The sequence below is a fragment of the Ranitomeya imitator genome, chromosome 5, assembly GCF_032444005.1.
Source record: "Ranitomeya imitator isolate aRanImi1 chromosome 5, aRanImi1.pri, whole genome shotgun sequence".
In the NCBI taxonomy this organism is placed as follows: domain Eukaryota; kingdom Metazoa; phylum Chordata; class Amphibia; order Anura; family Dendrobatidae; genus Ranitomeya; species Ranitomeya imitator.
In genome coordinates, this window is record NC_091286.1 from 220,033,969 (window position 1) to 220,058,694 (window position 24,726).

At 47.2% G+C, this 24,726-nt stretch overlaps 2 protein-coding genes across 3 annotated transcripts in view; one reads left to right on the forward strand and one right to left on the reverse strand.

Moving 5' to 3' along the window:
* The window catches only part of ADAT2 (adenosine deaminase tRNA specific 2), a 61,925-nt gene extending 54,585 nt beyond the window's left edge, over positions 1-7,340 (reverse strand). Inside the window, exons 1-3 of one of the 2 annotated variants that reach the window (XM_069725908.1) lie at positions 7,257-7,301; positions 6,668-6,733; positions 4,625-4,702 (exon numbers count right to left, since the gene is read on the reverse strand). In XM_069725908.1, the coding sequence (XP_069582009.1) occupies positions 4,625-4,684 (60 nt within the window). In that variant the 5' untranslated portion in view covers positions 4,685-4,702; positions 6,668-6,733; positions 7,257-7,301. Of the gene's footprint in view, positions 1-4,624; positions 4,703-6,667; positions 6,734-7,256 lie in introns of both variants that reach the window. The other variant, XM_069725909.1, reaches the window with a different exon arrangement.
* Positions 7,301-24,726, forward strand: part of PEX3 (peroxisomal biogenesis factor 3) — a 104,576-nt gene continuing 87,150 nt past the window's right edge. The window contains exons 1-2 of the mRNA XM_069725907.1: positions 7,301-7,396; positions 8,195-8,282. Coding sequence (XP_069582008.1) covers positions 8,213-8,282 — 70 coding nt within the window. The 5' untranslated portion in view covers positions 7,301-7,396; positions 8,195-8,212. The remainder of the gene's footprint in view (positions 7,397-8,194; positions 8,283-24,726) is intronic.

A 24,726-nucleotide genomic window follows, 5' to 3' on the forward strand; every position in this document is an offset into this window, starting at 1 on the left:
CGACGACAGGTGAGTATGTCTTTTTTAGTGCAGCAGCATTACATGTGGCACAATGCTATATGGAGCATCTATGGGGCCATAAAGAACTGCATGGAGCATTACATGGGGCATCTATGGGGCCATAACTGCATGGAGCATTATATGGGGCCATAAAGAACTGCATGGAGCATTTATGGGGCATCTATGGGGCCATAATGAACTGCATGGAGCATTATATGGGGCATCTATGGGGCCATAACTGCATGGAGCATTTATGGGGCATCTATGGGGCCATAAAGAACTGCATGGAGCATTATATGGGGCATCTATGGGGCCATAATGAACTGCATGGAGCATTATATGGGGCATCTATGGGGCATAATGAACTGCATGGAGCATTATATGGGGCATCTCTGGGGCCATAAAGAACTGCATGGAGCATTATATGGGGCATCTATGGGGCCATAACTGCATGGAGCATTATATGGGGCATCTATGGGGCCATAAAGAACTGCATGGAGCATTATATGGGGCATCTATGGGGCCATAAAGAACTGCATGGAGCATTATATGGGGCATCTATGGGGCCATAAAGAACTGCATGGAGCATTATATGGGGCATCTATGGGGCCATAATGAACTGCATGGAGCATTATATGGGGCATCCATGGGGCCATAACTGCATGGAACATTATATGGGGCATCTATGGGGCCATAATGAACTGCATGGAGCATTATATGGGGCATCTATGGGGCCATAATGAACTGCATGGAGCATTATATGGGGCATCTATGGGGCCATAATGAACTGCATGGAGCATTATATGGGGCATCTATGGGGCCATAAAGAACTGCATGGAGCATTATATGGGGCATCTATGGGGCCATAAAGAACTGCATGGAGCATTATATGGGGCATATTTGTATATGGAGCATTTTATGGGGCCATAATGAACTGCATGGAGCATTATATGGGGCATCTATGGGGCCATAAAGAACTGCATGGAGCATTATATGGGGCATCTATGGGGCCATAATGAACTGCATGGAGCATTATATGGGGCATCCATGGGGCCATAACTGCATGGAACATTATATGGGGCATCTATGGGGCCATAATGAACTGCATGGAGCATTATATGGGGCATCTATGGGGCCATAATGAACTGCATGGAGCATTATATGGGGCATCTATGGGGCCATAACTGCATGGAGCATTTATGGGGCATCTATGGGGCCATAAAGAACTGCATGGAGCATTATATGGGGCATCTATGGGGCCATAATGAACTGCATGGAGCATTATATGGGGCATCTATGGGGCATAATGAACTGCATGGAGCATTATATGGGGCATCTATGGGGCATAATGAACTGCATGGAGCATTATATGGGGCATCTCTGGGGCCATAAAGAACTGCATGGAGCATTATATGGGGCATCTATGGGGCCATAACTGCATGGAGCATTATATGGGGCATCTATGGGGCCATAAAGAACTGCATGGAGCATTATATGGGGCATCTATGGGGCCATAAAGAACTGCATGGAGCATTATATGGGGCATCTATGGGGCCATAAAGAACTGCATGGAGCATTATATGGGGCATCTATGGGGCCATAATGAACTGCATGGAGCATTATATGGGGCATCCATGGGGCCATAACTGCATGGAACATTATATGGGGCATCTATGGGGCCATAATGAACTGCATGGAGCATTATATGGGGCATCTATGGGGCCATAATGAACTGCATGGAGCATTATATGGGGCATCTATGGGGCCATAATGAACTGCATGGAGCATTATATGGGGCATCTATGGGGCCATAAAGAACTGCATGGAGCATTATATGGGGCATCTATGGGGCCATAAAGAACTGCATGGAGCATTATATGGGGCATATTTGTATATGGAGCATTTTATGGGGCCATAATGAACTGCATGGAGTATTATATGGGGCCCCTGATTCAATATGGATATTCAAGAAACACTTAACCTACTGATGTCTCAATTAATTTTACTTTTATTGGTATCTATTTTTATTTTTGACATTTACCGGTAGCTGCTGCATTTCCACCCTAGGCTTATACTCGAGTCAATAAGTTTTCCCAGTTTTTTGTTGCGAAATTAGGGGGGGGGGGGGGGGGGGTCAGCTTATACTCGAGTATATACGGTAATTAGTAAATTGAATCCACCTGTGTGCAATTTATTCTCAGTATAACTAAAGCTGCTCTGTGAAGGCCTCATAGGTTTGTTTGAGAACATTAGGGATAAAACACCATCATGAAAACCAAGGAACACACCAGATAGGTCAGGAATAAAGTTGAGAAGAGTAAAGCAGAGTTAGGTTATATAATAAAAAATTAGCCCAAGCGCTGAACATCTCACGGAGCACTGTTCAATCCATCATCCAAAAATGGAAGGAAGATGGCACAACTTCAAACCTATCAGACATAGCCATCCAGCTAAACTGACATCCCAAGCAAGGAGAGCACTAATAAAAGAAGAAGCCAATAGACCCATGGTTACTCTGGAGGAGCTGCAGGGATCCAGAGCTCAGGTGGGAGAATCTGTACAGAGGACAACTATTAGGCCGGTGTCCCAACTGCAACTGCAATGCGAGAAACTCGCCTCAATACCTGGCACGGTCGCCGGCGGTTCGGACCGGAGCGTTCAGCTGCATAGAAATACATGCAGCCGCACACTCCGGTCCCGAGTGCTGACAGCAGTGAAGGGTATTAAGACGCAAGTTTCTCGCATTGCAGTTGCAAGTGGGACACCGGCCTTAGTCATCCACTCCACAAATTTTGCCTTTATGGAAGAGTGGCAAGAAAAAAAACATTTTTGAAAGCAAGCCATAAGAAGTCCTGTTTGCAAAATGCCACTTAGGGGACAAAGCTAATATGTGGAAGAAGGTGCTCTGATCAAATAAGACCAAAGTAGAAGTTTTTGGGCTAAATGCTATGTGTGGCGGAAAACTAACACTGAACATCATCCTGAAAACACCATCCCCACAGTCAAACATGTTGGTAGCAGCATAATGCTTGGTAGATGCTTTTCTTCATCATAGAAAAGGAAGCTGTCAGAGTTGATGGGAAGACATATAGAGCTAAATATAAGGCAATCCTGGAGGAAAACCTATTAGAGGCAGCAAAAGACTTGAGACTGAAGAACAGGTTCACCTTCTAGCAGGACAATTACCCTATGTTAGAATCAGGCTGCACTCAGATGTCGGCCGAGTGCAGTCTGTTACGCCAAAGGCGACGGGAACAAAGAGTGGACCCACTGGACCGTGGCACCGAACCTCCCCTGAGCAAGCACTCCAGAGTGGAACCAACCCCTATACAGGGACTGTTAGGAGGCAAGCACAGGGAAAACTAGTACCACGGAGGCCAGGACCAGGGATCGGCTCCAGGAAAAGGAAACGGAGAAAAACGGGGAAAAACAGAAAGGGAAGAAGGTGACAGAGGAAAACCTGTGTGAGAAGTAAAGGAGCTGAGGATCGGACTGAGGAAAGGGAAAACACAGGAACTGCGGAACACAGGAACAGGAACTGAAAGAGAAAACAGGAGAACAAGAGGTTAAACAACACAGGGCTGGAAAGGCACAAGACTGGGAATGCACAGGACTGGTAAAGCACAGAAAACTATGCGGCCTAACTAAAGCAGGAAAACACAATAATCAGGCGCCTCCACAAAGGGATGAGGGCCAGAAATACCTGAGGCCAGACTTTGATTGGCAGGAAGTACTTCTGGGTCAGGTCATGGAGGGATTGAAGAGCAGAGGGAGCGCGCGCGGTCAGAGCCTACTGCGCCTGCGCAACCCACAGGAGCGCGCAGCTGAGTGCAGGGAGGACGCGCGCCGGGATGCAAGCACCGAGCCCCGGAGTGAGGAGGACGCAGCAAGGACATCAGCTGACCTGGACTCGGCGGCAGCAGGAGGAGCGCCAGGAACAGGAGCCGAGGTAACACCCAATACATAATGCCAGAGCTACAATGGAATAGTGTAGATTAAAGCAGATTCATGTGTGTAAATGGCCCAGTCACATGCAGACCTAAATCCCATTGAGAATATGTGGCAAGACTTGAAAATTGATGTTCACAGATGCCATACAAATGCACGTCACAATTTTCAGATTTAAATTTTTAAAATACTTAAAAAACCATGTGTCATTTCCTTTACACTTCACAAAAAGTTATTTAGTATTGGTATATCACATAAAATACATTCAAGTCTGTGGGTGTAAGGTGAAGAAATATGGAAAAGTTCATGGGATATGAATACTTAAGACCAAAAAGGAAATCATTAACAAGAGACAGATCAGTGATCTCTATGTAGCATCTGATAACAGTATCTAGCCTGAAAAATTAACTGTTTCCAGTTTTTTACAACCATAATGACTGCAAACATCCATATGCAGTACATTCCCATTACACTGATCATAGCAAAACATAAAATGATGATCTAGGTTTGGCTCAATAAGACTGTGAAGGGTCCAGGTACTGCCAGCTATTGACAGGTTGCCTCTGAAAAGAAACACTTTTTCCATGTTGAAAACACTAGACAAAACTGGAATGATACCAATAACTTATCACAAGGGAGTATTCATTTATAAAGGATGCCTTCCCACATTCCATACCATATGAAAGGCTTTGTCCATCCATGTCTTCATCTCGTCAGTCATCTCTGGGTTATTCATTCTTCCATACAGTTTTCACTGAAATAAGTAAATGATTAAAAGAGGTCTGGATACACATGATGAGAGCATTATACTGCCTCTGTACAAATCCCTAGTTAGACCGCACATGGAGTACTGTGTCCAGTTTTGGGCACCGGTGCTCAGGAAGGATATAATGGAACTAGAGAGAGTACAAAGGAGGGCAACAAAATTAATAAAGGGGATGGGAGAACTACAATACCCAGATAGATTAGCGAAATTAGGATTATTTAGTCTAGAAAAAAGACGACTGAGGGGCGATCTAATAACCATGTATAAGTATATAAGGGGACAATACAAATATCTCGCTGAGGATCTGTTTATACCAAGGAAGGTGACGGGCACAAGGGGGCATTCTTTGCGTCTGGAGGAGAGAAGGTTTTTCCACCAACATAGAAGAGGATTCTTTACTGTTAGGGCAGTGAGAATCTGGAATTGCTTGCCTGAGGAGGTGGTGATGGCGAAATCAGTCGAGGGGTTCAAGAGAGGCCTGGATGTCTTCCTGGAGCAGAACAATATTGTATCATACAATTAGGTTCTGTAGAAGGACGTAGATCTGGGGATTTATTATGATGGAATATAGGCTGAACTGGATGGACAAATGTCTTTTTTCGGCCTTACTAACTATGTTACTATGATCATAAGGCAAAAGAAACCATGGGCAACATGGAACAGGGATATGCTCCCTTACTTCATGCATCTATGTTTTACTGAAATGCGTCAGCGTTTTAGAAGAGCTGGGGCGAAGAGAAGAGTCATCTGGGCAGGTCCCTACCATCCTCACATCCATTGAGAGGACTTTCCCTATATGCAAATAATGAAAGATGTGTCAATATAGGTGCACCAGGGAGTGGTGTAGCAGTCAAAGGATGCAGAATTCCGTCTTTGCATTGTAGCTAGTTCCTCGGGGGCATCTAAAGCAGAATAAGGACTCATACAAACTTGAACATGAGCAAGAATTCTGCTTTTTTTTTACATAAAAAAACCCAAACTATTTCATGCCTTACATCATATTTATTATGTGCTTAAGAAGTGTTTTCTTACCCAACAAAGGGTGTGGCCTAAATCATGGACATAAGACAAAATTGCATCATAATTTGGTGAAGATTTGTGGACCATAGTTAGATAACAAATTTTGGAAAATTAGCCTAAGCAGTGTAAGGTTAATCCAAACTTATCAAAACATCCACACATTTTAAGACCCTACAAGGTTACACAGCTTCGGCAAATCTGCCCCAGTATATACTATTGGGCTTTTCTCAGGCCGTTTTTCTTTATATGAGCAGCATTTTGGGGTATGTTCACACAGTGCTACTTTTAAGTGTTTTTTTTATGCATTCAATTGATTGGGTATTTTAAAAGTCTCTTATTTTGCTGCTACTGTAAAATGCTTTTTCTGCATGGAAGAAATGCAGTAACAATGCTACATGTGAACAAGACCCTTAGGGTATGTGTATGTTGAGTTTATTTTAGGTGGTCAAAAACCCACGACATTTAGGTCGGGGTCACACTTGCGAGTGTGATGCGAAAAACTCGCACTTGTCTCTCGCTTCAATACCCGTCACTCGGGACAGGAGCGTTCAGCTGCATAGAAGTACATGCAGCCGCACACTCCGGTCCGAGTGCCGGGTATTGAGGCGAGAGACGAGTGCGAGTTTTTCGCATCACAAGTGTGACCCCGGCCTTATAATGAAAAATGCTTCATGACATTCTCCTTATCTATTTTGCAGTTTCCTGAAGGAGTTTTTTTTAAGCGCTATTTGGAAGTTTTTCCAGAAGCATTTTTTGCAGCCCTTTGATCAGAGCGTTTCCCATTGGCAGCAGCTTAATAGAAGTCACGTGCACTTTATATGTTCAAACACTCAAGAGCAAAGTGGTTTTACAACAGAAATAAAAAGGAAGAGTCTTTGAAGCATTTTTTTCCCCAGTGATTCAGACAGAAATATCTGTGTGCAGAAGCCAAACCTTGCCCATTCCAGCGAACGGGTCCGAAAAAAAGACGTGCAGCATACGGACGCCACTAACTTGTTGCTAGAAGAAAAAACACTTTTTTTCAGGCAAAACTAGATCATGCACAGCCGTGAAAACAGGACAGAAATGTGGAGGAGAAATGACGGTTACCCACGATGTAATATGGCGATGGAGACGTATGGTATGCATAGATTACTGGCCACCTTTTCTAATTTGGTTCAAATGCAAACAAGTCTGGTTAAGGCCATGTTCACACGTTCAGTATTTGGTCAGTATTTACCTCAGTATTTGTAAGCCAAAACCAGGAGTTAAACAGTCAGAGGAAAAGTATAATAGAAACATATGCACCACTTCTGTATTTATCACCCACTCCTGGTTTTGGCTACAAATACTGAGGTAAAAAACTGACCAAATACTGACCATGGCCAAAGCCATCAATCACATGTGCAGGCAGTGGCTATGTCACTATGCTATGTACCGTGCCTGCCCCTATATGAGGACGTGGTGGGCACACTGCACTAGAGGAGCCCAGACATAATAGGCACCGTACCCCTGTAACAGCCCCACAGCCTCTGCCACTCACCTACACGGCTAGACACACCGGTCACGTGTTACCCCGGAACCAGGAAGCGCGCTCTTTGTAGCTGGAGGACCTGGTTGTCGGTTGCGCTGTGCTCCCTCGTTTCTGTCCCGGGGAGGCGGAACGCGCCGGCTGATAGCTGAGTATGGGACTCGTATACGTGGAGGGCACACATACTGGTGCACTGGTATAGGAGCTGGTGGCAGCGGTGCCCGTGGGTGGCGCACGGCTTATCTGTACTAGTGACCCCTGCCTCCATTGCTGCGGCCTGTGCACCTGCTTCCGTCACATTGTATAGGGGGTGTGCTGCTTGGGTTTTGTCCTGTATTAGTGATTGTCAGCGGACAGTGAGCTCGGTGGCGACCTGTCACCTATAGATATGTGGTTACAATGACATTCTATTAGGAATCTATATTAATGAGACCACCTACACTAGACATGCCTCTAAATGGTTAAGTTCAGCGCCATCCCATCTATGTGGCCTGCAGCTATAATCCTTAGTATGGCCTGCGGTTGTAGGCCAGGGATCAGCAACTTGTGGCACTACAGGTCACAGCATTCAATGAGGAGCATGGGCTGTCAGATCCCAACAGCTGGGGTGCCGAAGGTCGATATTACCCTACTTAGGGCCCTGTTTCTTTGTAGGACCCTTCAGATTGGAGAATAAAAGCCTGCCCTGCCTCGGACCACCAGGGAAATGACCATTCTAGGGGTCCATAGGAGGCAACTGTGCATTTGTCTGTACACGCACCTCTCCTCTATCTAATTTTCTCTAAATCTAATCTTGTGTCTTCTAGTACAGAGTACAACAGTAGTAAAAGAAATCTAGTATCACCATTGCGTCACTTTATACTATTTGGCATTAGTAGCCCTGTTAGATTTATAGCAATATATTTCCTTAGTGCAGCTCTAGTTATTCTACTTTTTTTGTTACATTACAGGTCTGCCTTACCTTAGCCATGCTTTCTGTTTGGAATTTCTTAAAACGCCACAAAAGAAAATTCATCATTTTTGGTGCATTCGCTGGAGGTAACTTTCGAATTTTCTTCATGTTTACTTAGCTACTTCCAAAGTCCTAGTTGAATTCCTCAAGTATTAAAGGGGTGGTTTGAAATAAAAATTACTTTTCATCTAAAATCCCGGAACGACATTCCCCCCCCCACCCCCTGGAAATTCTTGAATTGTTGGTTTTTGTTCTTTCTGCCTCCCAAAAATCGGAATAGAAAGCGATCAAAAAAATGTCATGTGCGTGAAAATGGGACCAATAAAAACGTAAGCTCGGCCCGTAAAGAGATCAAGCACTCAAATGACTTTGCCAAAATATGGAAAAATTATAGCTCTCAAAATATGGTGATGCGCAATAAAAAGCATTTTTAGTGTGTGATAGCAGCCAAATATAAAAACCCAATATAATTCTGGTATCACTGTAATCGCACCGACCCGAAGAATAAAGTCGCCTAATCACTTATTCCGCATGAGGAGCGGTGAAAAAAAAAAATAAATTAAACCAATTCTTCACCTGCTGTCGTTTTCATTCTGCCTCCCAAAGACCGCAGTAAGGTTCGGCACACATTTATCCTGCGCTCTACACTGAGCACTGACTTCGGGGCTTCAGTGTAAATCTCTGAAATACGTGATTCAGACGGAACCTCCAGCGGAAGATTCCCTATAATGAGGCAGATGGAGGCTCTGTAAATGCCCTTGGGCCTGTGATCCGGTGGGTCTGTCTTTTTAAGATTGCATAAAAGTTCCATTTGCCACAGTTTTCTGCACCATTGAAAAGAAGGATACTGCTGAGCATAGGCCAGACAGAGTCCAGAGTAACTGCTGCCTCATTATAGTGAATGGATCCCTCGGGGATTTCACCTGAATCGTGTCATTTGGAGATTTAGATGGAAAACCCTCAAAGTAGAGCACAGGATAAATGTGATCTCAAACGTTATGTAAAATGTTCGCAATAAAAGCTTAAATTCAGTCCACAAAAAAAAGCCAAGTCCTTACTCAGATCTGTCACCTGTTAACGGAGATATAGGGTGCTTCCATGTTACTGGTAGCACAAAGGCTCTGGAAAAGCGAAATAGCTCCTCACCACTCATAAGAAATTCAGGAAATTCTGCACTCCGAAATCCAAATACCCCACTCCCTTCTGAGCCCCAGTGTGCCTAAACCACATATAGCGCCCACGTTTGGCATTTCTGTAATGATGTGTCCACCTAACTTACAGGTGCATGTCTGCAGAAGCATCGGCTGGGCATAATGTACTGGCCACTACAACAGCAGTTGGCAATTTTCACTGGGCAACATCCATTGCTGCCTGTTTCTGGAAAACGCCCATGGAATCAAAATCGTCACTACACCTGGAGATAAATTGCCAAAATGGGGTCACTTGAGGGAGGATTCTGCTCTTCTAGCAATTAAAGGCTTTGTATATGAAGTCCGCAAACTCTTCTAGGAAATTCAGCGCTCTGTTCCTCCCGAGTCTCTCCGTATGTCTAAGTAGTACTGTACAGCCACATATGGGGTATTGCCATGTTCAGATGAATTCATTTAGATGTGTAGTTTGTAAAATGGGGTCACTTATGGGGGGGGGGGGGTTGTGGTTCTGGCAACTCAGGGGCTCTCCAGTGCATCATGGCATTTGCAAACCATAACTGTACAATCTGCACTATAGTATGGCACTCATTTCCTTCTGAGCTTTACACTGTTACTGAAAAATATTTCCTTATTACATGTAGGGTATTGGCGCACTCAGGAAAAAGTGGACATCAGTTTGTTGTAAGAAAAATTTCCTATTGGCCCTTAGAAAAATTTAAACCATTTTGATGAATGTACATTTTTTTTTTTTTTTGTAACCCCACAATAGTATATATATAGTTAGGTCCATATATATTTGGACAGAGACAACATTATTCTAATTTTGGTTATAGATATTACCACAATGAATTTTAAAGAAAACTATTCAGATACAGTTGAAGTTCAGACTTTCAGCTTTCATTTGAGGGTATCCACATTAAAATTGGATGGAGGGTTTAGGAGTTTCAGCTCCTTAACATGTGCCACCCTGTTTTTAACCCCTTCCCGACCTTTGACACATACGCTGCGTCATGAAAGTCGGTGCCATTCCGACCCATGACGCAGCATATGCGTCATGGAAAGATCACGTCCCTGCAGATCGGGTGAAAGGGTTAACTCCCATTTCACCCGGCCTGCAGAGACAGGGGGAGTGGTAGTTTAGCCCAGGGGGGGTGGCTTCACCCCCTCGTGGCTACGATCGCTCTGATTGGCTGTTGAAAGTGAAACTGCCAATCAGAGCGATTTGTAATATTTCACCTAAAAAAATGGTGAAATATTACAATCCAGCCATGGCCGATGCTGCAATATCATCGGCCATGGCTGGACACACTAATGTGCACCCACCCCACTCCTCCGATCGCCCCCCCAGCCCCCCGATCTGCGGTCTGCTCCCCTCGGTCCTGTGCTCCGCTCCCCCGTCCTCCTGCCCGCTCCCCCCGTGCTCCAATCACACCCCCCGCACTCCGATCCCCCCCCCGCACAGCGATCCCCGCCCCGCACAGCGATTCCCCCCCCCGCACAGCGATTTCCCCCCCCCCCCCCCCCCGTGCTCCAATCCACCCCACCCCCGTGTTCCGATCCCCCCCCCCCCCGTGCTCCAACGCCCCCCCCCCCCCCCGTGCCCTGATCTCCCCCCCCTTATACTTACCTGGCCTCCCAGGGACCGTCCGTCTTCTTTCCTGGGCGCCGCTATCTTCCAAAATGGCGGGCGCATGTGCAGTGCGCCCGCCGAATCTGCCGGCCGGCAGATTCGTTCCAGAGTGAATTTTGATCACTGAGATAGGTTATATCTCAGTGATCAAAATAAAAAAAAAAAGTAAATGACCCCCCCCCCCCCCCCCCCTTTGTCACCCCCATAGGTAGGGACAATAAAAAAATATATATTTTTTTTTTCCACTAAGGTTGGGGTAAGAACTAGGGGTAGGGTTAGGGTTAGGGCTAGGGTTTCGGTATGTGCACACGTATTCTGGTCCTCTGCGGATTTTTCCGCTGCGGATTTGATAAATCCGCAGTGCTAAACCGCTGCGGATTTATGGCGGATTTACCATGTTTTTTCTGCGCATTTCAATGCGGTTTTACAACAGCGATTTTCTATTGGAGCAGTTGTAAAACCGCTGCGGAATCCGCAGAAAGAAGTGACATGCTGCGGAATGTAAACCGCTGCGTTTCCGTGCAGTTTTTCCGCAGCATGTGTACAGCGATTTTTGTTTCCCATAGGTTTACATTGAACTGTAAACTCATGGGAAACTGCTGCGGATCCGCAGCGTTTTCCGCAGCGTGTGCACATACCTTTAGAATTAGGCTATGTGCACACGGTGCGGATTTGGCTGCGGATCCATCAGTACCATGTAAACATATGGAAACCAAATCCGCTGTGCCCATGGTGCGGAAAATACCGCGCGGAAACGCTGCGTTGTATTTTCCGCAGCATGTCAATTCTTTGTGCGGATTCCGCAGCGTTTTACACCTGTTCCTCAATAGGAATCCGCAGGTGAAATCCGGACAAAAAACACTGGAAATCCGCAGTAAATCCGCAGGTAAAACGCAGTGCCTTTTACCCGCGGATTTTTAAAAAATGGTGCTGAAAAATCTCATACGAATCCGCAACGTTGGCACATAGCCTTAGGGCTAGGGTTGGGTTGGAATTAGGGTTGTGGTTAGGGGTGTGTTGGGGTTACGGGTGTGTTGGGGTTAGGGTTGTGAATAGGGTTACGGCTACAGTTGGGATAAGGGTTAGGGGTGTGTTGGAGTTAGAATTGAGGGGTTTCCACTGTTTAGGCACATCAGGGGGTCTCCAAACGCAACATGGCGCCACCATTGATTCCAGCCAATCTTGTATTCAAAAAGTCAAATGGTGCTCCCTCACTTCCGAGCCCCGACGTGCACCCAAACAGTGGTTTACCCCCACATATGGGGTACCAGCATACTCAGGACAAACTGCGCAACAATTATTGGGGTCTAATTTCTCCTGTTACCCTTGTGAAAATAAAGAAATGCTTGCTAAAACATCATTTTTGAGGAAACAAAAATGATTTTTTATTTTCACGGCTCTGCGTTGTAAACGTCTGTGAAGCACTTGGGGGTTCAAAGTGCTCACCACATATCTAGATAAGTTCCTTGGGGGGTCTAGTTTCTAAAATGGGGTCACTTGTGGGGGGTTTCTACTGTTAAGCCACATCAGGGGCTCTGCAAACGCAACGTGACGCCCACAGAGCATTCCATTAAAGTCTGCATTTCAAAACGTCACTACTTCACTTCCGAGCCTCGGCATGTGCCCAAACAGTGGTTTACCCCCACATATGGGGTATCAGCGTACTCAGGAGAAACTGGACAACAACTTTTGGGGTCAAATTTCTCCTGTTACCCTTGGGAAAATAAAAAATTGCAGGCTAAAAGATCATTTTTGAGAAAATAATTTTTTTTTTTATTTTCGTGGCTCTGCGTTATAAACTTCTGTGAAGCACTTGGGGGTTCAAAGTCCTCACCACACATCTAGATTAGTTCCTTTGGGGGTCTAGTTTCCAAAATGGGGTCATTTCTGGGGGATCTCCAATGTTTAGGCACACAGGGGCTCTCCAAACGTGACATGGTGTCCGCTAATGATTGGAGCTAATTTTCCATTTAAAAAGCCAAATGGCGTGCCATCCCTTCCGAGCCCTGCCGTGCGCCCAAACAGTGGTTTACCCCCACATATGGGGTATCAGCGTACTCAGGACAAACTGGACAACAATATTTGGGGTCCAATTTCTCCTATTATCCTTGGCAAAATAGGAAATTCCAGGCTAAAAAATCATTTTTGAGGAAAGAAAAATTATTTTTTATTTTCATGGCTCTGCGTTATAAACTTCTGTGAAGCACCTGGGGGTTTAAAGTGCTCAATATGCATCTAGATAAGTTCCTTGGGGGGTCTAGTTTCCAAAATGGGGTCACTTGTGGGGGAGCTCCAATGCATAGGCACACAGGGGCTCTCCAAACGCGACATGGTGTCCGCTAACAATTGGAGCTAATTTTCCATTCAAAAAGTCAAATGGCGCGCCTTCCCTTCCGAGCCCTGCCGTGTGCCCAAACAGTGGTTTACCCCCACATATGAGGTATCGGCGTACTCGGGAGAAATTGCCCAACACATTTTAGGATCCATTTTATCCTGTTGCCCATGTGAAAATGAAAAAATTGAGGCTAAAAGAATTTTTTTGTGAAAAAAAAGTACTTTTTCATTTTTACGGATCAATTTGTGAAGCACCTGGGGGTTCAAAGTGCTCACTATGCATCTAGATAAGTTCCTTGGGGCGTCTAGTTTCCAAAATGGGGTCACTTGTGGGGGAGCGCCAATGTTTAGGCACACAGGAGCTCTCCAAACGCGACATGGTGTCCGCTAACGATGGAAATAATTTTCCATTCAAAAAGTCAAATGGCGCTCCTTCCCTTCCGAGCCTTACCATGTGCCCAAACAGTGGTTTACCCCCACATATGAGGTATCGGCGTACTCAGGAGAAATTGCCCAACACATTTTAGGATCCATTTTATCCTGTTGCCCATGTGAAAATGAAAAAATTGAGGCTAAAAGAATTTTTTTGTGAAAAAAAAGTACTTTTTCATTTTTACGGATCAATTTGTGAAGCACCTGGGGGTTCAAAGTGCTCACTATGCATCTAGATAAGTTCCTTGGGGCGTCTAGTTTCCAAAATGGGGTCACTTGTGGGGGAGTTCCAATTTTTAGGCACACGGGGGCTCTCCAAACGTGACATGGTGTCCGCTAAAGAGTGCAGCCAATTTCTTTATCGCCTCTCATTGGGGGACACAGGAACCATGGGTGTATGCTGCTGCCACTAGGAGGCTGACACTATGCAAATAACAAAATTAGCTCCTCCTCTGCAGTGTACACCCCACCGACTGGCATTAAACTCTTCAGTTTAGCTTAGTGTCAGTAGGAGGTGGACACGGGTCTTTCATTAGACCCTTATCTACCTCAATGTGCGTCGTTTCTTTTCAGGTTTTTTCCGGAGGGATACAGGGTGAGCAGTCACACCTGTATTCCCACAATGCGGACTATGAGTACGGCGTGTACTGCCACCCCGTATCCTCATAGATCCCTCTCCAGGACCAAGATCCTAGCACAGAAGCGTGCTCAGAAGTCCGGTCCTGGCTCCGTCCCCCACCCACTCGCCTACCAGAGCCTGTCGGTTGGAGGAGACGAGGACGTCCATCACAGCTCCGTGGACGTCTCATTCCCCTCAGGTTAGTAACGGCGTGGGATGTTTAGGTGAGTATTTCCCCTCCATTCCCCCGGGATCTTTTCTCCAGATGTCCCCCTGTCCTCCCTCATGGCGTTTATTTTAGAGGGATCCCAGGGACAGCCATAAGCTCTTCTTCCTTAGCGGCCGCAGTTCTCTCCCTGCAGCCGCACAGCCCCTTACAGAGTCACAGCCTAGCAGGCTGCCGCGCCGCTTCCCCCTGCGGTCTCTCTGCTCGGGGGCCCCAATGCGTCCTGTGTCTGCACGGCGTCCTTGGCAGGATGCCGTGCCACTTACTTTCTGCGGCGCTCCGACGCCGCGATTCTCCGGCGGCGCTCCGGCTCCGCGATTCTCCGGCGGCGCTCCGGCGCCGCGATTTTCCGGCGGCACTCCGGCGCCGCGATTCTCCGCGAATTTCCGGCGGCGCCGGCCTCTAATTTAGGTCCCGGCTTCTGCCGGGGCCTACTTCTGGCGCCGCGACCCCGCCAGTTCCGTTTTCCCGGACAGCCTTGGCAGGCTGCCGCTCTTCTCAGTCCCTGCGGCGCACTGCTCCGGCGCCGCGGTTCCCTTCTCCGGCGGCGCCGGTCTCTAATTTAGGTCCCGGCTTAGGCCGGGGCCTACTTCCGGTTTCTCGGCTCCTCACTTCCGGTTCTGCGGGCGGGCTTTTTTTCCCGCCCGACATACTGCGCCCTGCCCACCGGCGCCTCTGCGTCTGGCTCCACCCCCTTCCTCGTGGGTCCCTCGGCCGGTGTGCACCGCTTCCCACAGCAGTAGCCGCCCTCGCAGTGCCTCACGCAGCGCGCCACGCTCCTTCACTCGCATCTTCTGTGGCTCAGCATCGCAGAATCAGCACCTCAGGGAAGTTCTCCACCGAGGACAAGTGGGACATCTTCCAGGACCGGGTCCGTGAGTAGCTGCACTGCAGACTGACACCCCCCTCTGCCCACTGTCCCCTAACCCACTGGCATCTTCAGGGTCCCTAAAAATGTCTACCTCTAAAGGGGGCCGCTCTCGTCCCCCTACCTCTTCATCTTCTGCCTTAGTCACGTACTTTGCATGTTCGTCCTGTAACAGCAAACTTCCCTCAGGTCAGTCCTCCCCGCTGTGTCAGTCCTGCAGCAACCCGATTGTTCCCACCGCCCAGGATCCCCTGGCTGTTCCGCCCGAGAGTGATCCCCCCATCCCAGGCTGGGCCGCCTCTCTGTCACAATCGGTGGCCGATTTAACACGGGTATCTCAATCCCTAGTGTCCGCGCTGGATCGGTTACCCCTGCAGACCCCTGCAGTGGCCAGTGGGTCGCAGGAACCGCCGCCCGAGCCCTCCTTGATTAGCCACAAAAGGTCCAGACAGGAACGTCGGTCTGAGTCCTCTTCGCGCTCCATCTCGCCGCTCGGCCCTCCCCCGCGGTTGGTGTCCCACCGATCCTCCTCCCCTGAGTCAGGCGAGGCATTATCTGATGCGCCTTCGGAGGATACTTCGGAGCTGGATCCTAACCAAATCGCCACCATGAGTGAGACAGTCCAGAACCTCATTGGGGCAATAAACCAAACATGTGGCATCAAGGATCCCTCTACGGAACCCGCAGACCAGGCGGTTTCGTTCAGACGGGCCAAACCGCCTTCAAAATTTTTTGCTCCTCATCCTGAATTCGAGGAAATCGTGTCCAGAGAGAGAGAGAACCCCACTAGGCGTTTTCAGAGGGGAAAACGCCTGGGTGTGTTATATCCTTTTTCTCCAGAACTTACCGCCAATTGGACGGCATCTCCCTCGGTGGACCCCCCTGTTTCCAGGCTGTCCACCAACACGGTGCTTCCTCTGTCCGGCGGAGCATCTCTGAAGGATTCTAACGATAGAGTTATAGAATCCTTCGCGAAATCTGCTTTTGAAGCGGCTTCAGCGGCTCTATGTCCAGCTTTTGCGTCCACTTGGGCTTCAAAATCCATCTCAAAATGGGCCAAGGATCTTCGGCGGGGTATCCTGGATGGGGCGCCTCCCGCGCAATTAGCGGAACTTGCCAACCAGATTTCCCATGCTGGTGAATACCTGGTTTCCGCCTCCCTGGATGCCGCGTCTTGTGCGGCTCAAGCTTCCAGCAATGCCGTTGCCATCCGCCGGACCGTTTGGCTCAAGGCCTGGCAGGCGGACTTGTCCTCCAAAAAGTCCCTCACTAGTCTGCCCTTCCAGGGCTCTCGCCTCTTTGGTTCCCAGCTGGACCAAATAATTAAGGACGCCACCGGGGGTACAAGTTCTCTTCTCCCCCAGGCTAAGCCTCGTCGCCCTCCTCCTAGACGACAGTTTCGTTCTTTTCGGCCTTTTCGTCGCTTCGCTGCGTCAAACTCCTTTTCCCAGCAGCAACAGAGGCCACAGGCACGTCAAGAGAAGAAGGCGGTGTCCTTTAGGCCCACTCCGTCCTGGCGTCCTCGTTTCTCCCAGGGTAGATCCTCCAGGCCCAGGACTGGAAGATCCACCTCGGCATGACTCTCGGCAAGACTCCAGCCCAACTCCCAGATTGGGCGGCCGTCTTCTCCTTTTCAGGGACGTCTGGATTTCCGCAGTAGAGGACGCATGGGTCAGGGAAGTTGTATCCTCGGGATACAAAATAGAGTTCGCTTCCCGACCTCGGGATCGTTTCTTCCAATCCCGTCCTCCAAGAGACCCCGCTCTAGTTCCGGGCTTCTTCTCAGCCATCGCTTCTCTGCTCAAATCCGGGGTAATCGTTCCTGTCCCAGAAAAGGAACGCTTCACGGGTTTCTACTCGAATCTTTTTGTGGTACCGAAAAAAGACGGCAAAGTTCGCCCCATTCTGGACCTCAAATTGCTGAACAGGAGAGTTCGCCTGAGACACTTCAGGATGGAATCCCTTCGTTCAGTAATTGCTTCCATGGAGGCTCAGGAGTTTCTATGCTCAATAGATATCCAGGACGCCTACCTCCATGTCCCGATATTTCCCGGACATCACCGTTTCCTGCGCTTTGCAGTGCAACGAGATCATTTTCAGTTCGTCACCCTGCCGTTCGGTCTCGCAACCGCGCCAAGAGTGTTCACGAAAATCATGGCGGCGCTGATGGCCATCTTGAGAGTCAGAGGCCTGGTCCTATTTCCATATCTCGACGACATCCTCATCAAGGCTCCGTCCTTCGCTCAGGCCCACGAAAGCCTGTCCATTGTTCTCGTCACCTTAGCCCGTTTCGGGTGGCTGGTAAACCGGAAGAAGTCCTGCCTTATTCCTTCTCAGCGCATCATCTTTCTGGGCATGCTTTTCGATACTCGTCAGAGCAGAGTCTTCCTTCCCACAGACAAGAGATCCACTCTCTGTCGGGACATACGCTTGCTCCAGGGTCCTCGACCTCCCTCCCTCCGTTCGGCCATGAAGGTTCTGGGGAGGATGGTAGCTACATTGGAAGCGATTCCCTTCGCCCAATTCCATTCGCGACCCCTTCAGCAAGCCATTCTGTCTCAGTGGGACAGGTCGGTCTTCTCCCTGGATCGACCGATCAAACTCTCCTTTCGGGTCAGGCGGTCTCTCAACTGGTGGCTGACGTCACCTCTCATCTCCCAGGGCAGGTCCTTCGTTCCAGTTCACTGGCAGGTGGTGACAACGGACGCCAGCCTGCTCGGCTGGGGTGCGGTTTTTCGCCACCTGACGGTCCAGGGCCGCTGGTCGCTGCAGGAGTCATCTCTGCCGATCAACGTCCTCGAAATTCGGGCCATCTTCCTGTCCCTCCGCCACTGGGAAAGGATTCTCAGGGGCCTTCCAGTCCGGATCCAGACGGACAACGCCACGGCTGTGGCATATGTCAACTATCAGGGGGGTGACTCGGAGCTCCTTGGCCCTTGCCGAGGTATCCAAGATCCTCCTTTGGGCAGAGGCAACGGTTCCGGTGATATCCGCGGTGCATATCCCCGGCGTGGAAAACTGGGCCGCCGACTTCCTCAGCCGCGAGGGCCTCGCGGCAGGGGAATGGTGCTTACATCCGGAGGTCTTCCATCAGATTTGTCTTCGATGGGGAACTCCGGATGTGGATCTCACGGCGTCCCGAGTCAACAGGAAGGTTCCGCAGTTCGTCTCCAGGTCCCGCGATCCTCTCGCAGTGGGCGTCGATGCTCTGGCCATTCCTTGGTCACAGCTCGAGCTGCCCTACCTGTTCCCACCCCTTCCATTACTTCCCAAACTGTTGAAGAAGATCAAAGCGGAAGGGGTGCCGGTCATCCTGATCGCCCCGGATTGGCCCAGGAGAGCTTGGTTCGCGGAGCTCGTCAACCTTCTCGCGGACGCTCACTGGCGCCTTCCAGACAGGCCCGATCTGCTGTCCCAGAGTCCAATTTGCTACCCGAATTCTCGGTCGCTCAGTTTAACGGCGTGGCTGTTGAGACCGCGGTTCTGAGAGCGTCTGGCCTTTCGGACCGGGTGATTCACACCATGATTCAGGCTCGGAAGCCTTCGTCTTCCAGGATCTACTACCGCACCTGGAAGGCCTACTTCCGGTGGTGCGAGTCCAACCGCCTTCCGCCTATGGTTTTTTCCCTGCCTTCTCTTTTGGCCTTCCTTCAGGCAGGACTGGATTCGGGCCTGGCTCTTAGTTCTCTGAAGGGTCAGGTCTCTGCGCTTTCCATCCTCTTTCAGAAGACCTTGGCCTCTCGGCCACAGGTTAAGACCTTCTTTCAGGGGGTAGCCCACGCCGTCCCGCCGTACAGGGCCCCTGTGGAGGCATGGGACCTAAACCTGGTACTGGACGTTCTGAAGGTTTCTCCCTTTGAACCTCTTAGGGAGATTCCTCTATCAGTTTTATCATGGAAGGTAGCCTTTCTTGTGGCCATCACATCCATTCGCCGCGTTTCCGAGCTGGCGGCCCTGTCTTGCCGTCCTCCGTTTTTGGTCATTCACCAGGACAAGGTGGTCTTCCGGCCCCCACCTTCTTTTCTTCCTAAGGTGGTTTCCACCTTCCACCTCAACGAGGACATCGTTCTACCTTCCTTTTGTCCAGCTCCGACTCATCCTCTGGAGCAATCGTTGAACAAGCTGGATCTTGTCAGGGCTGTGAGGATCTATCTGGACAGAACGTCCACTTTCCGGAAGACGGATTCCTTTTTCGTCATTCCTGATGGCACGCGCAGAGGCCAGCCGGCTTCTAAAGCGACTATTGCTCGATGGATCAGAATGGCAATCTTGGAGGCTTACGGGGTCAAGAACAGAGTGCCCCCTCCTGGGATTAAGGCTCACTCTACCCGGGCAGTCGGCGCCTCCTGGGCGGTGCACCACAGGGCTTCCGCCCTACAGCTGTGCAAAGCGGCAACTTGGTCTTCCATCCACACGTTCGCCAAATTTTACAAGGTCCATACCTACGCATCGGCGGACGCCAGCCTAGGCAGAAGGATCCTGCAGGCGGCAGTGGTGAGTCCTCTGACCTGATGGAAGTCTGTTTTTCCCGCCCTTGGGACTGTTTTGGGACGTCCCATGGTTCCTGTGTCCCCCAATGAGAGGCGATAAAGAAAACAGGATTTTTGGTTGCTTACCGTAAAATCTGTTTCTTGAAGCCTCCATTGGGGGACACAGCACCCTCCCAATGTTTTTGTTATATGTTCTCTGACTGTTCTCACGTTTACAGTTCTCAAGTTTGTGGTTATGGTTTTTCAACCTTGTTCTTTCTCCTACTGCTTTCTCACTAACTGAAGAGTTTAATGCCAGTCGGTGGGGTGTACACTGCAGAGGAGGAGCTAATTTTGTTATTTGCATAGTGTCAGCCTCCTAGTGGCAGCAGCATACACCCATGGTTCCTGTGTCCCCCAATGGAGGCTTCAAGAAACAGATTTTACGGTAAGCAACCAAAAATCCTGTTTTTTGATTCAAAAAGTCAAATGGCGCTCCTTCCCTTCCAAGCCCTGCCGTGCGCCCAAACAGTGGTTTACCCCCACATATGAGGTATCAGCGTACTCAGGACAAATTGGACAACAACTTTCGTGGTCTCCTTTTACCATTGGGAAAATAAAAAAAATGTTACTAAAAGATAATTTTTGTGACTAAAAAGTTAAATGTTCATTTTTTCCTTCCATGTTGCTTCTGCTGCTGTGAAGCACCTGAAGGGTTAATAAACTTCTTGAATGTGGTTTTGAGTACCTTGAGGGGTGCAGTTTTTAGAATGGTGTCACTTTTGGGTATTTTCAGCCATATAGACCCCTCAAACTGACTTCAAATGTGAGGTGGTCCCTAAAAAAAATGGTTTTGTAAATTTCGTTGTAAAAATGACAAATCGCTGGTCAAATTTTAACCCTTATAACTTCCTAACAAAAAAAAATTTTGTTTCCAAAATTGTGCTGATGTAAAGTAAACATGTGGGAAATGTTATTTATTAACTATTTTGTGTCACATATCTCTCTGGTTTAACAGAATAAAAATTCAAAATGTGAAAATTGCGAAATTTTCAAAATTTTCGCCAAATTTCCGTTTTTATCACAAATAAACGCAGAATTTATTGACCTAAATTTACCACTAACATGAAGCCCAATATGTCACGAAAAAACAATCTCAGAACCGCTAGGATCCGTTGAAGCGTTCCTGAGTTATTACCTCATAAAGGGACACTGGTCAGAATTGCAAAAAACGGCAAGGTCTTTAAGGTCAAAATAGGCTGGGTCATGAAGGGGTTAAAGGGACCAAAAGTAATTGGACAGATTTAATAATTTTAAATAAAATGTTAATTTTTAGTACTTGGTTGAAAATCCTTTGTTGGCAATGACTGCCTGAAGTCTTGAACTTATGGACATCACCAGACGCTGTGTTTCCTCCTTTTTGAGGCTCTGCCAGGCCTTCACTGCGGTGGTTTTCAGTTGCTGTTTGTTTGTGGGCCTTTCTGTCTGAAGTTTAGTCTTTAACAAGTGAAATGCATGCTCAATTGGGTTGAGATCAGGTGACTGACTTGGCCATTCAAGAATATTCCACTTCTTTGCTGTAATAAACTCCTGGGTTGCTTTGGCTTTATGTTTTTGGTCATTGTCCATCTGTAGTATGAAACGACGACCAATCAGTTTGGCTGCATTTGGCTGGATCTGAGCACACAGTATGTTTCTGAATACCTCAGAATTCATACGGCTGCTTCTGTCCTGTGTAACATCATCAATAAACACTAGTGACCCAGTGCCACTGGCAGCCATGCATGCCCAAACCATCACACTGCCTCCGCCATGTTTTACAGATGATGTGGTATGCTTTGGATCATGAACTGTACCATGCCTTCGCCATACTTTTTCCTTTCCATCATTCTGGTAGAGGTTGATCTTGGTTTCATCTGTCCAAAGAATGTTCTTCCAGAACTGTGCTGGCTTTTTTAGATGTTTCTTAGCAAAGTCCAGTCTAGCCTTTTTATTCTTGATGCTTATGAGTGGCTTGCACCGTGCAGTGAACCCTCTGTATTTACTTTCATGCAGTCTTCTCTTTATGGTAGATTTGGATATTGATACGCCTACCTCCTGGAGAGTGTTGGTCACTTGGTTGGCTGTTGTGAAGGGGTTTCTCTTTACCATGGAGATTATTCTGCGATCATCCACCACTGTTGTCTTCCGTGGGAGCCCAGGTCTTTTTGCCTTGATGAGTTCACCAGTACTTTGTTTCTTTCTCAGGATGTACCAAACTGTAGATTTTGCCACTCCTAATATTGTAGCAATTTCTCGGATGGGTTTTTTCTGTTTTTGCAGTTTAAGGATGGCTTGTTTCATCTGCATGGAGAGCTCCTTTGACCACATGTTTATTTCACAGCAAAACCTTCCAAATGCAAGCACCACACCTCAAATCAACTCCAGGCCTTTTATCTGCTTTATTTAGAATGACATAACGAAGGGATTGTCCACACCTGTCCATGAAATAGCCTTGGAGTCAATTGTCCAATTACTTTTGGTCCCTTTAAAAACAGGGTGGCGCATGTTAAGGAGCTGAGACTCCTAAACCCTTCATCCAATTTAAATGTGAATACCCTCAAATGAAAGCTGAAAGTCTGAACTTCAACTGCATCTGAATTGTTTTGTTTAAAATTCATTGTGGTAATGTCTATAGCCAAAATTAGAAAAATGTTGTCTCTGTCCAAATATATATGGACCTAACTGTAGTATGTAAAATAGGACGCAGGTCACTGAAGGATCAGTGATCTGTCATAAGCCATACAGATGACTATGTAAGCGGCGCACCACATAAATCCCATTAACTGAAAATTACAAATAAAGATTAAACAACCACAAGATGGATTTCATCAATCAGGGTATTTTAATCAGTACACTGTAGTTTACTGAACAAAGTCCCGCTGATAGGTTCACATTAAAGGGAACCTGTCCAGAAATGCTATTTAATTGCAGATATGGGATTAATCTGTAGGTAGATGGCATTAAAAACATTCCTGCCTACTTTCTTGAAGTAGAAGAGATTTGATTGCCTCTTATTGCATTTTATTGCAATGTTGTGGCAGCCAAAAAAACATAATTCTGGCATTTCATTTTTTTCTCATTGTGCTGTTTATTGCTTGGATAAATCTATTTTATATTTTGATAGATTTGGACATTTCTGAAGGCAGCGATACCAAACATTTTTTTATTATTATTTTCAATGGGGCAAAATGGATGGATTTTAACTTTTTTTTTTTTTTTTCATGTTGTTAAAAACTTTTCTTTTTTCTAGAGTTGAGCGAATTTCCTCTGGTCCCCGCTTATCCAGCAGGCTATAGTGCTTGCCGAATAACCTGCAGAGGGAACCCAGCTACCTGGATCACTCCTGCTGATCAGCTGCATGTGTTGTAGCTGTGTCACTGTCACAGCACATGCATGGAGAGCCTGCGTGTTGGGCTTTCACAGGAGTTCCATAATGACAGGCACCTCCAACTGTCATGACAACCCATCGATGCTCCGCAATCACGTGACAGGGTCGGCGATGGGCAGTATTTATGATGTGCGGTCGGCCGGCATGTGTTAAGCCCTACTGTCAGGGATTGACAGCGGGATTTAACTGATTAACAGCTGCAGGTAGATCTCCGCCCATGTGTAGGGAAAGATGCAGGCTCAGAGTCTGAACAGTGTCTGGGAGACCGAGGTTAGTGCTGTCCAAAAGTTTGTCAACTCACTAAGAAACTGACACTCCATGGATGGAAGGCTTATGATTTTTAATGAAAAGAAGGGTGATAAATTGGTCACTAATATATTTTTTTAAATGTATTTTTGTACATTTTGAGCTATTTGGTTATTTTTCTCACTTTAACAGTTGAAACTAAACATTTGAGATGTGAAAATGTACACTTTTCATTTACTTGCATAATAATTTTGCACACTAATAGTTGCCCAATAATTAGATAAAGCCTTACTTTACCTTCTTAATATTAAGACTTCAGGTTTATTAACCGTTTGGATTGACTTACAGCACTGTAGTTGTTCAATAATAAAATGAATGATAAAAAATACAAATTGGCTAATAATAGTGCACATAGCGTATTTCAATGGGAGTGAGGCTATGTGCACATGATGCGGATTTTGCTGCGCATCCGCAGCAGTTTCCCATGAGTTTAGATTACAATGTAAACCTATGGGAAACCGAGAACGCTGTGCCCATTCTGCGGAAAAAAAGCACGGAAACGCAGCGGTTTACATTCCGGAGCATGTCACTTCTTTGTGCGTAATCCGCAGCGGTTTTACACCTGCTCCATAATAGAAAACCGCAGGTGTAAAACCGCAGTGGAATCCGCACAAAAACCGCGGTAAATCCACTATAAATCCGCAGGAAAAATGCAGTGTTTTTGCCCTGCGGATTTATCAAATCCGCTGTGGAAAAATCCGCAGAGGACCATTCAACGTGTGCACATACCCTGAGAGGGAAGAGAAGGCTACTGACCGTTCTGAAATCCATCATTCCTAATTCTTCTTTTTCTATGTCGCATATATTCAGGTACAATGGCTAACTCCTTGTATTTGTGCCTTGGTTATGCTAGTAAGTCCCACAGGCTAGTGTTCCAAACTTACAGAAAGTTTGTTCCCTAGTATACTGTTTGTTCAGGTCATTAGATTATTGATATACTGTTATATTACAGGCATGTAATTGTGCTTATTACACTTGTAAACCGGTCTTATCACATGAGTTCAAATCATGTCCTGATAATGTCATGTTGCTGATAATAGCTTAATTTTTCCATAACTTTTTCTC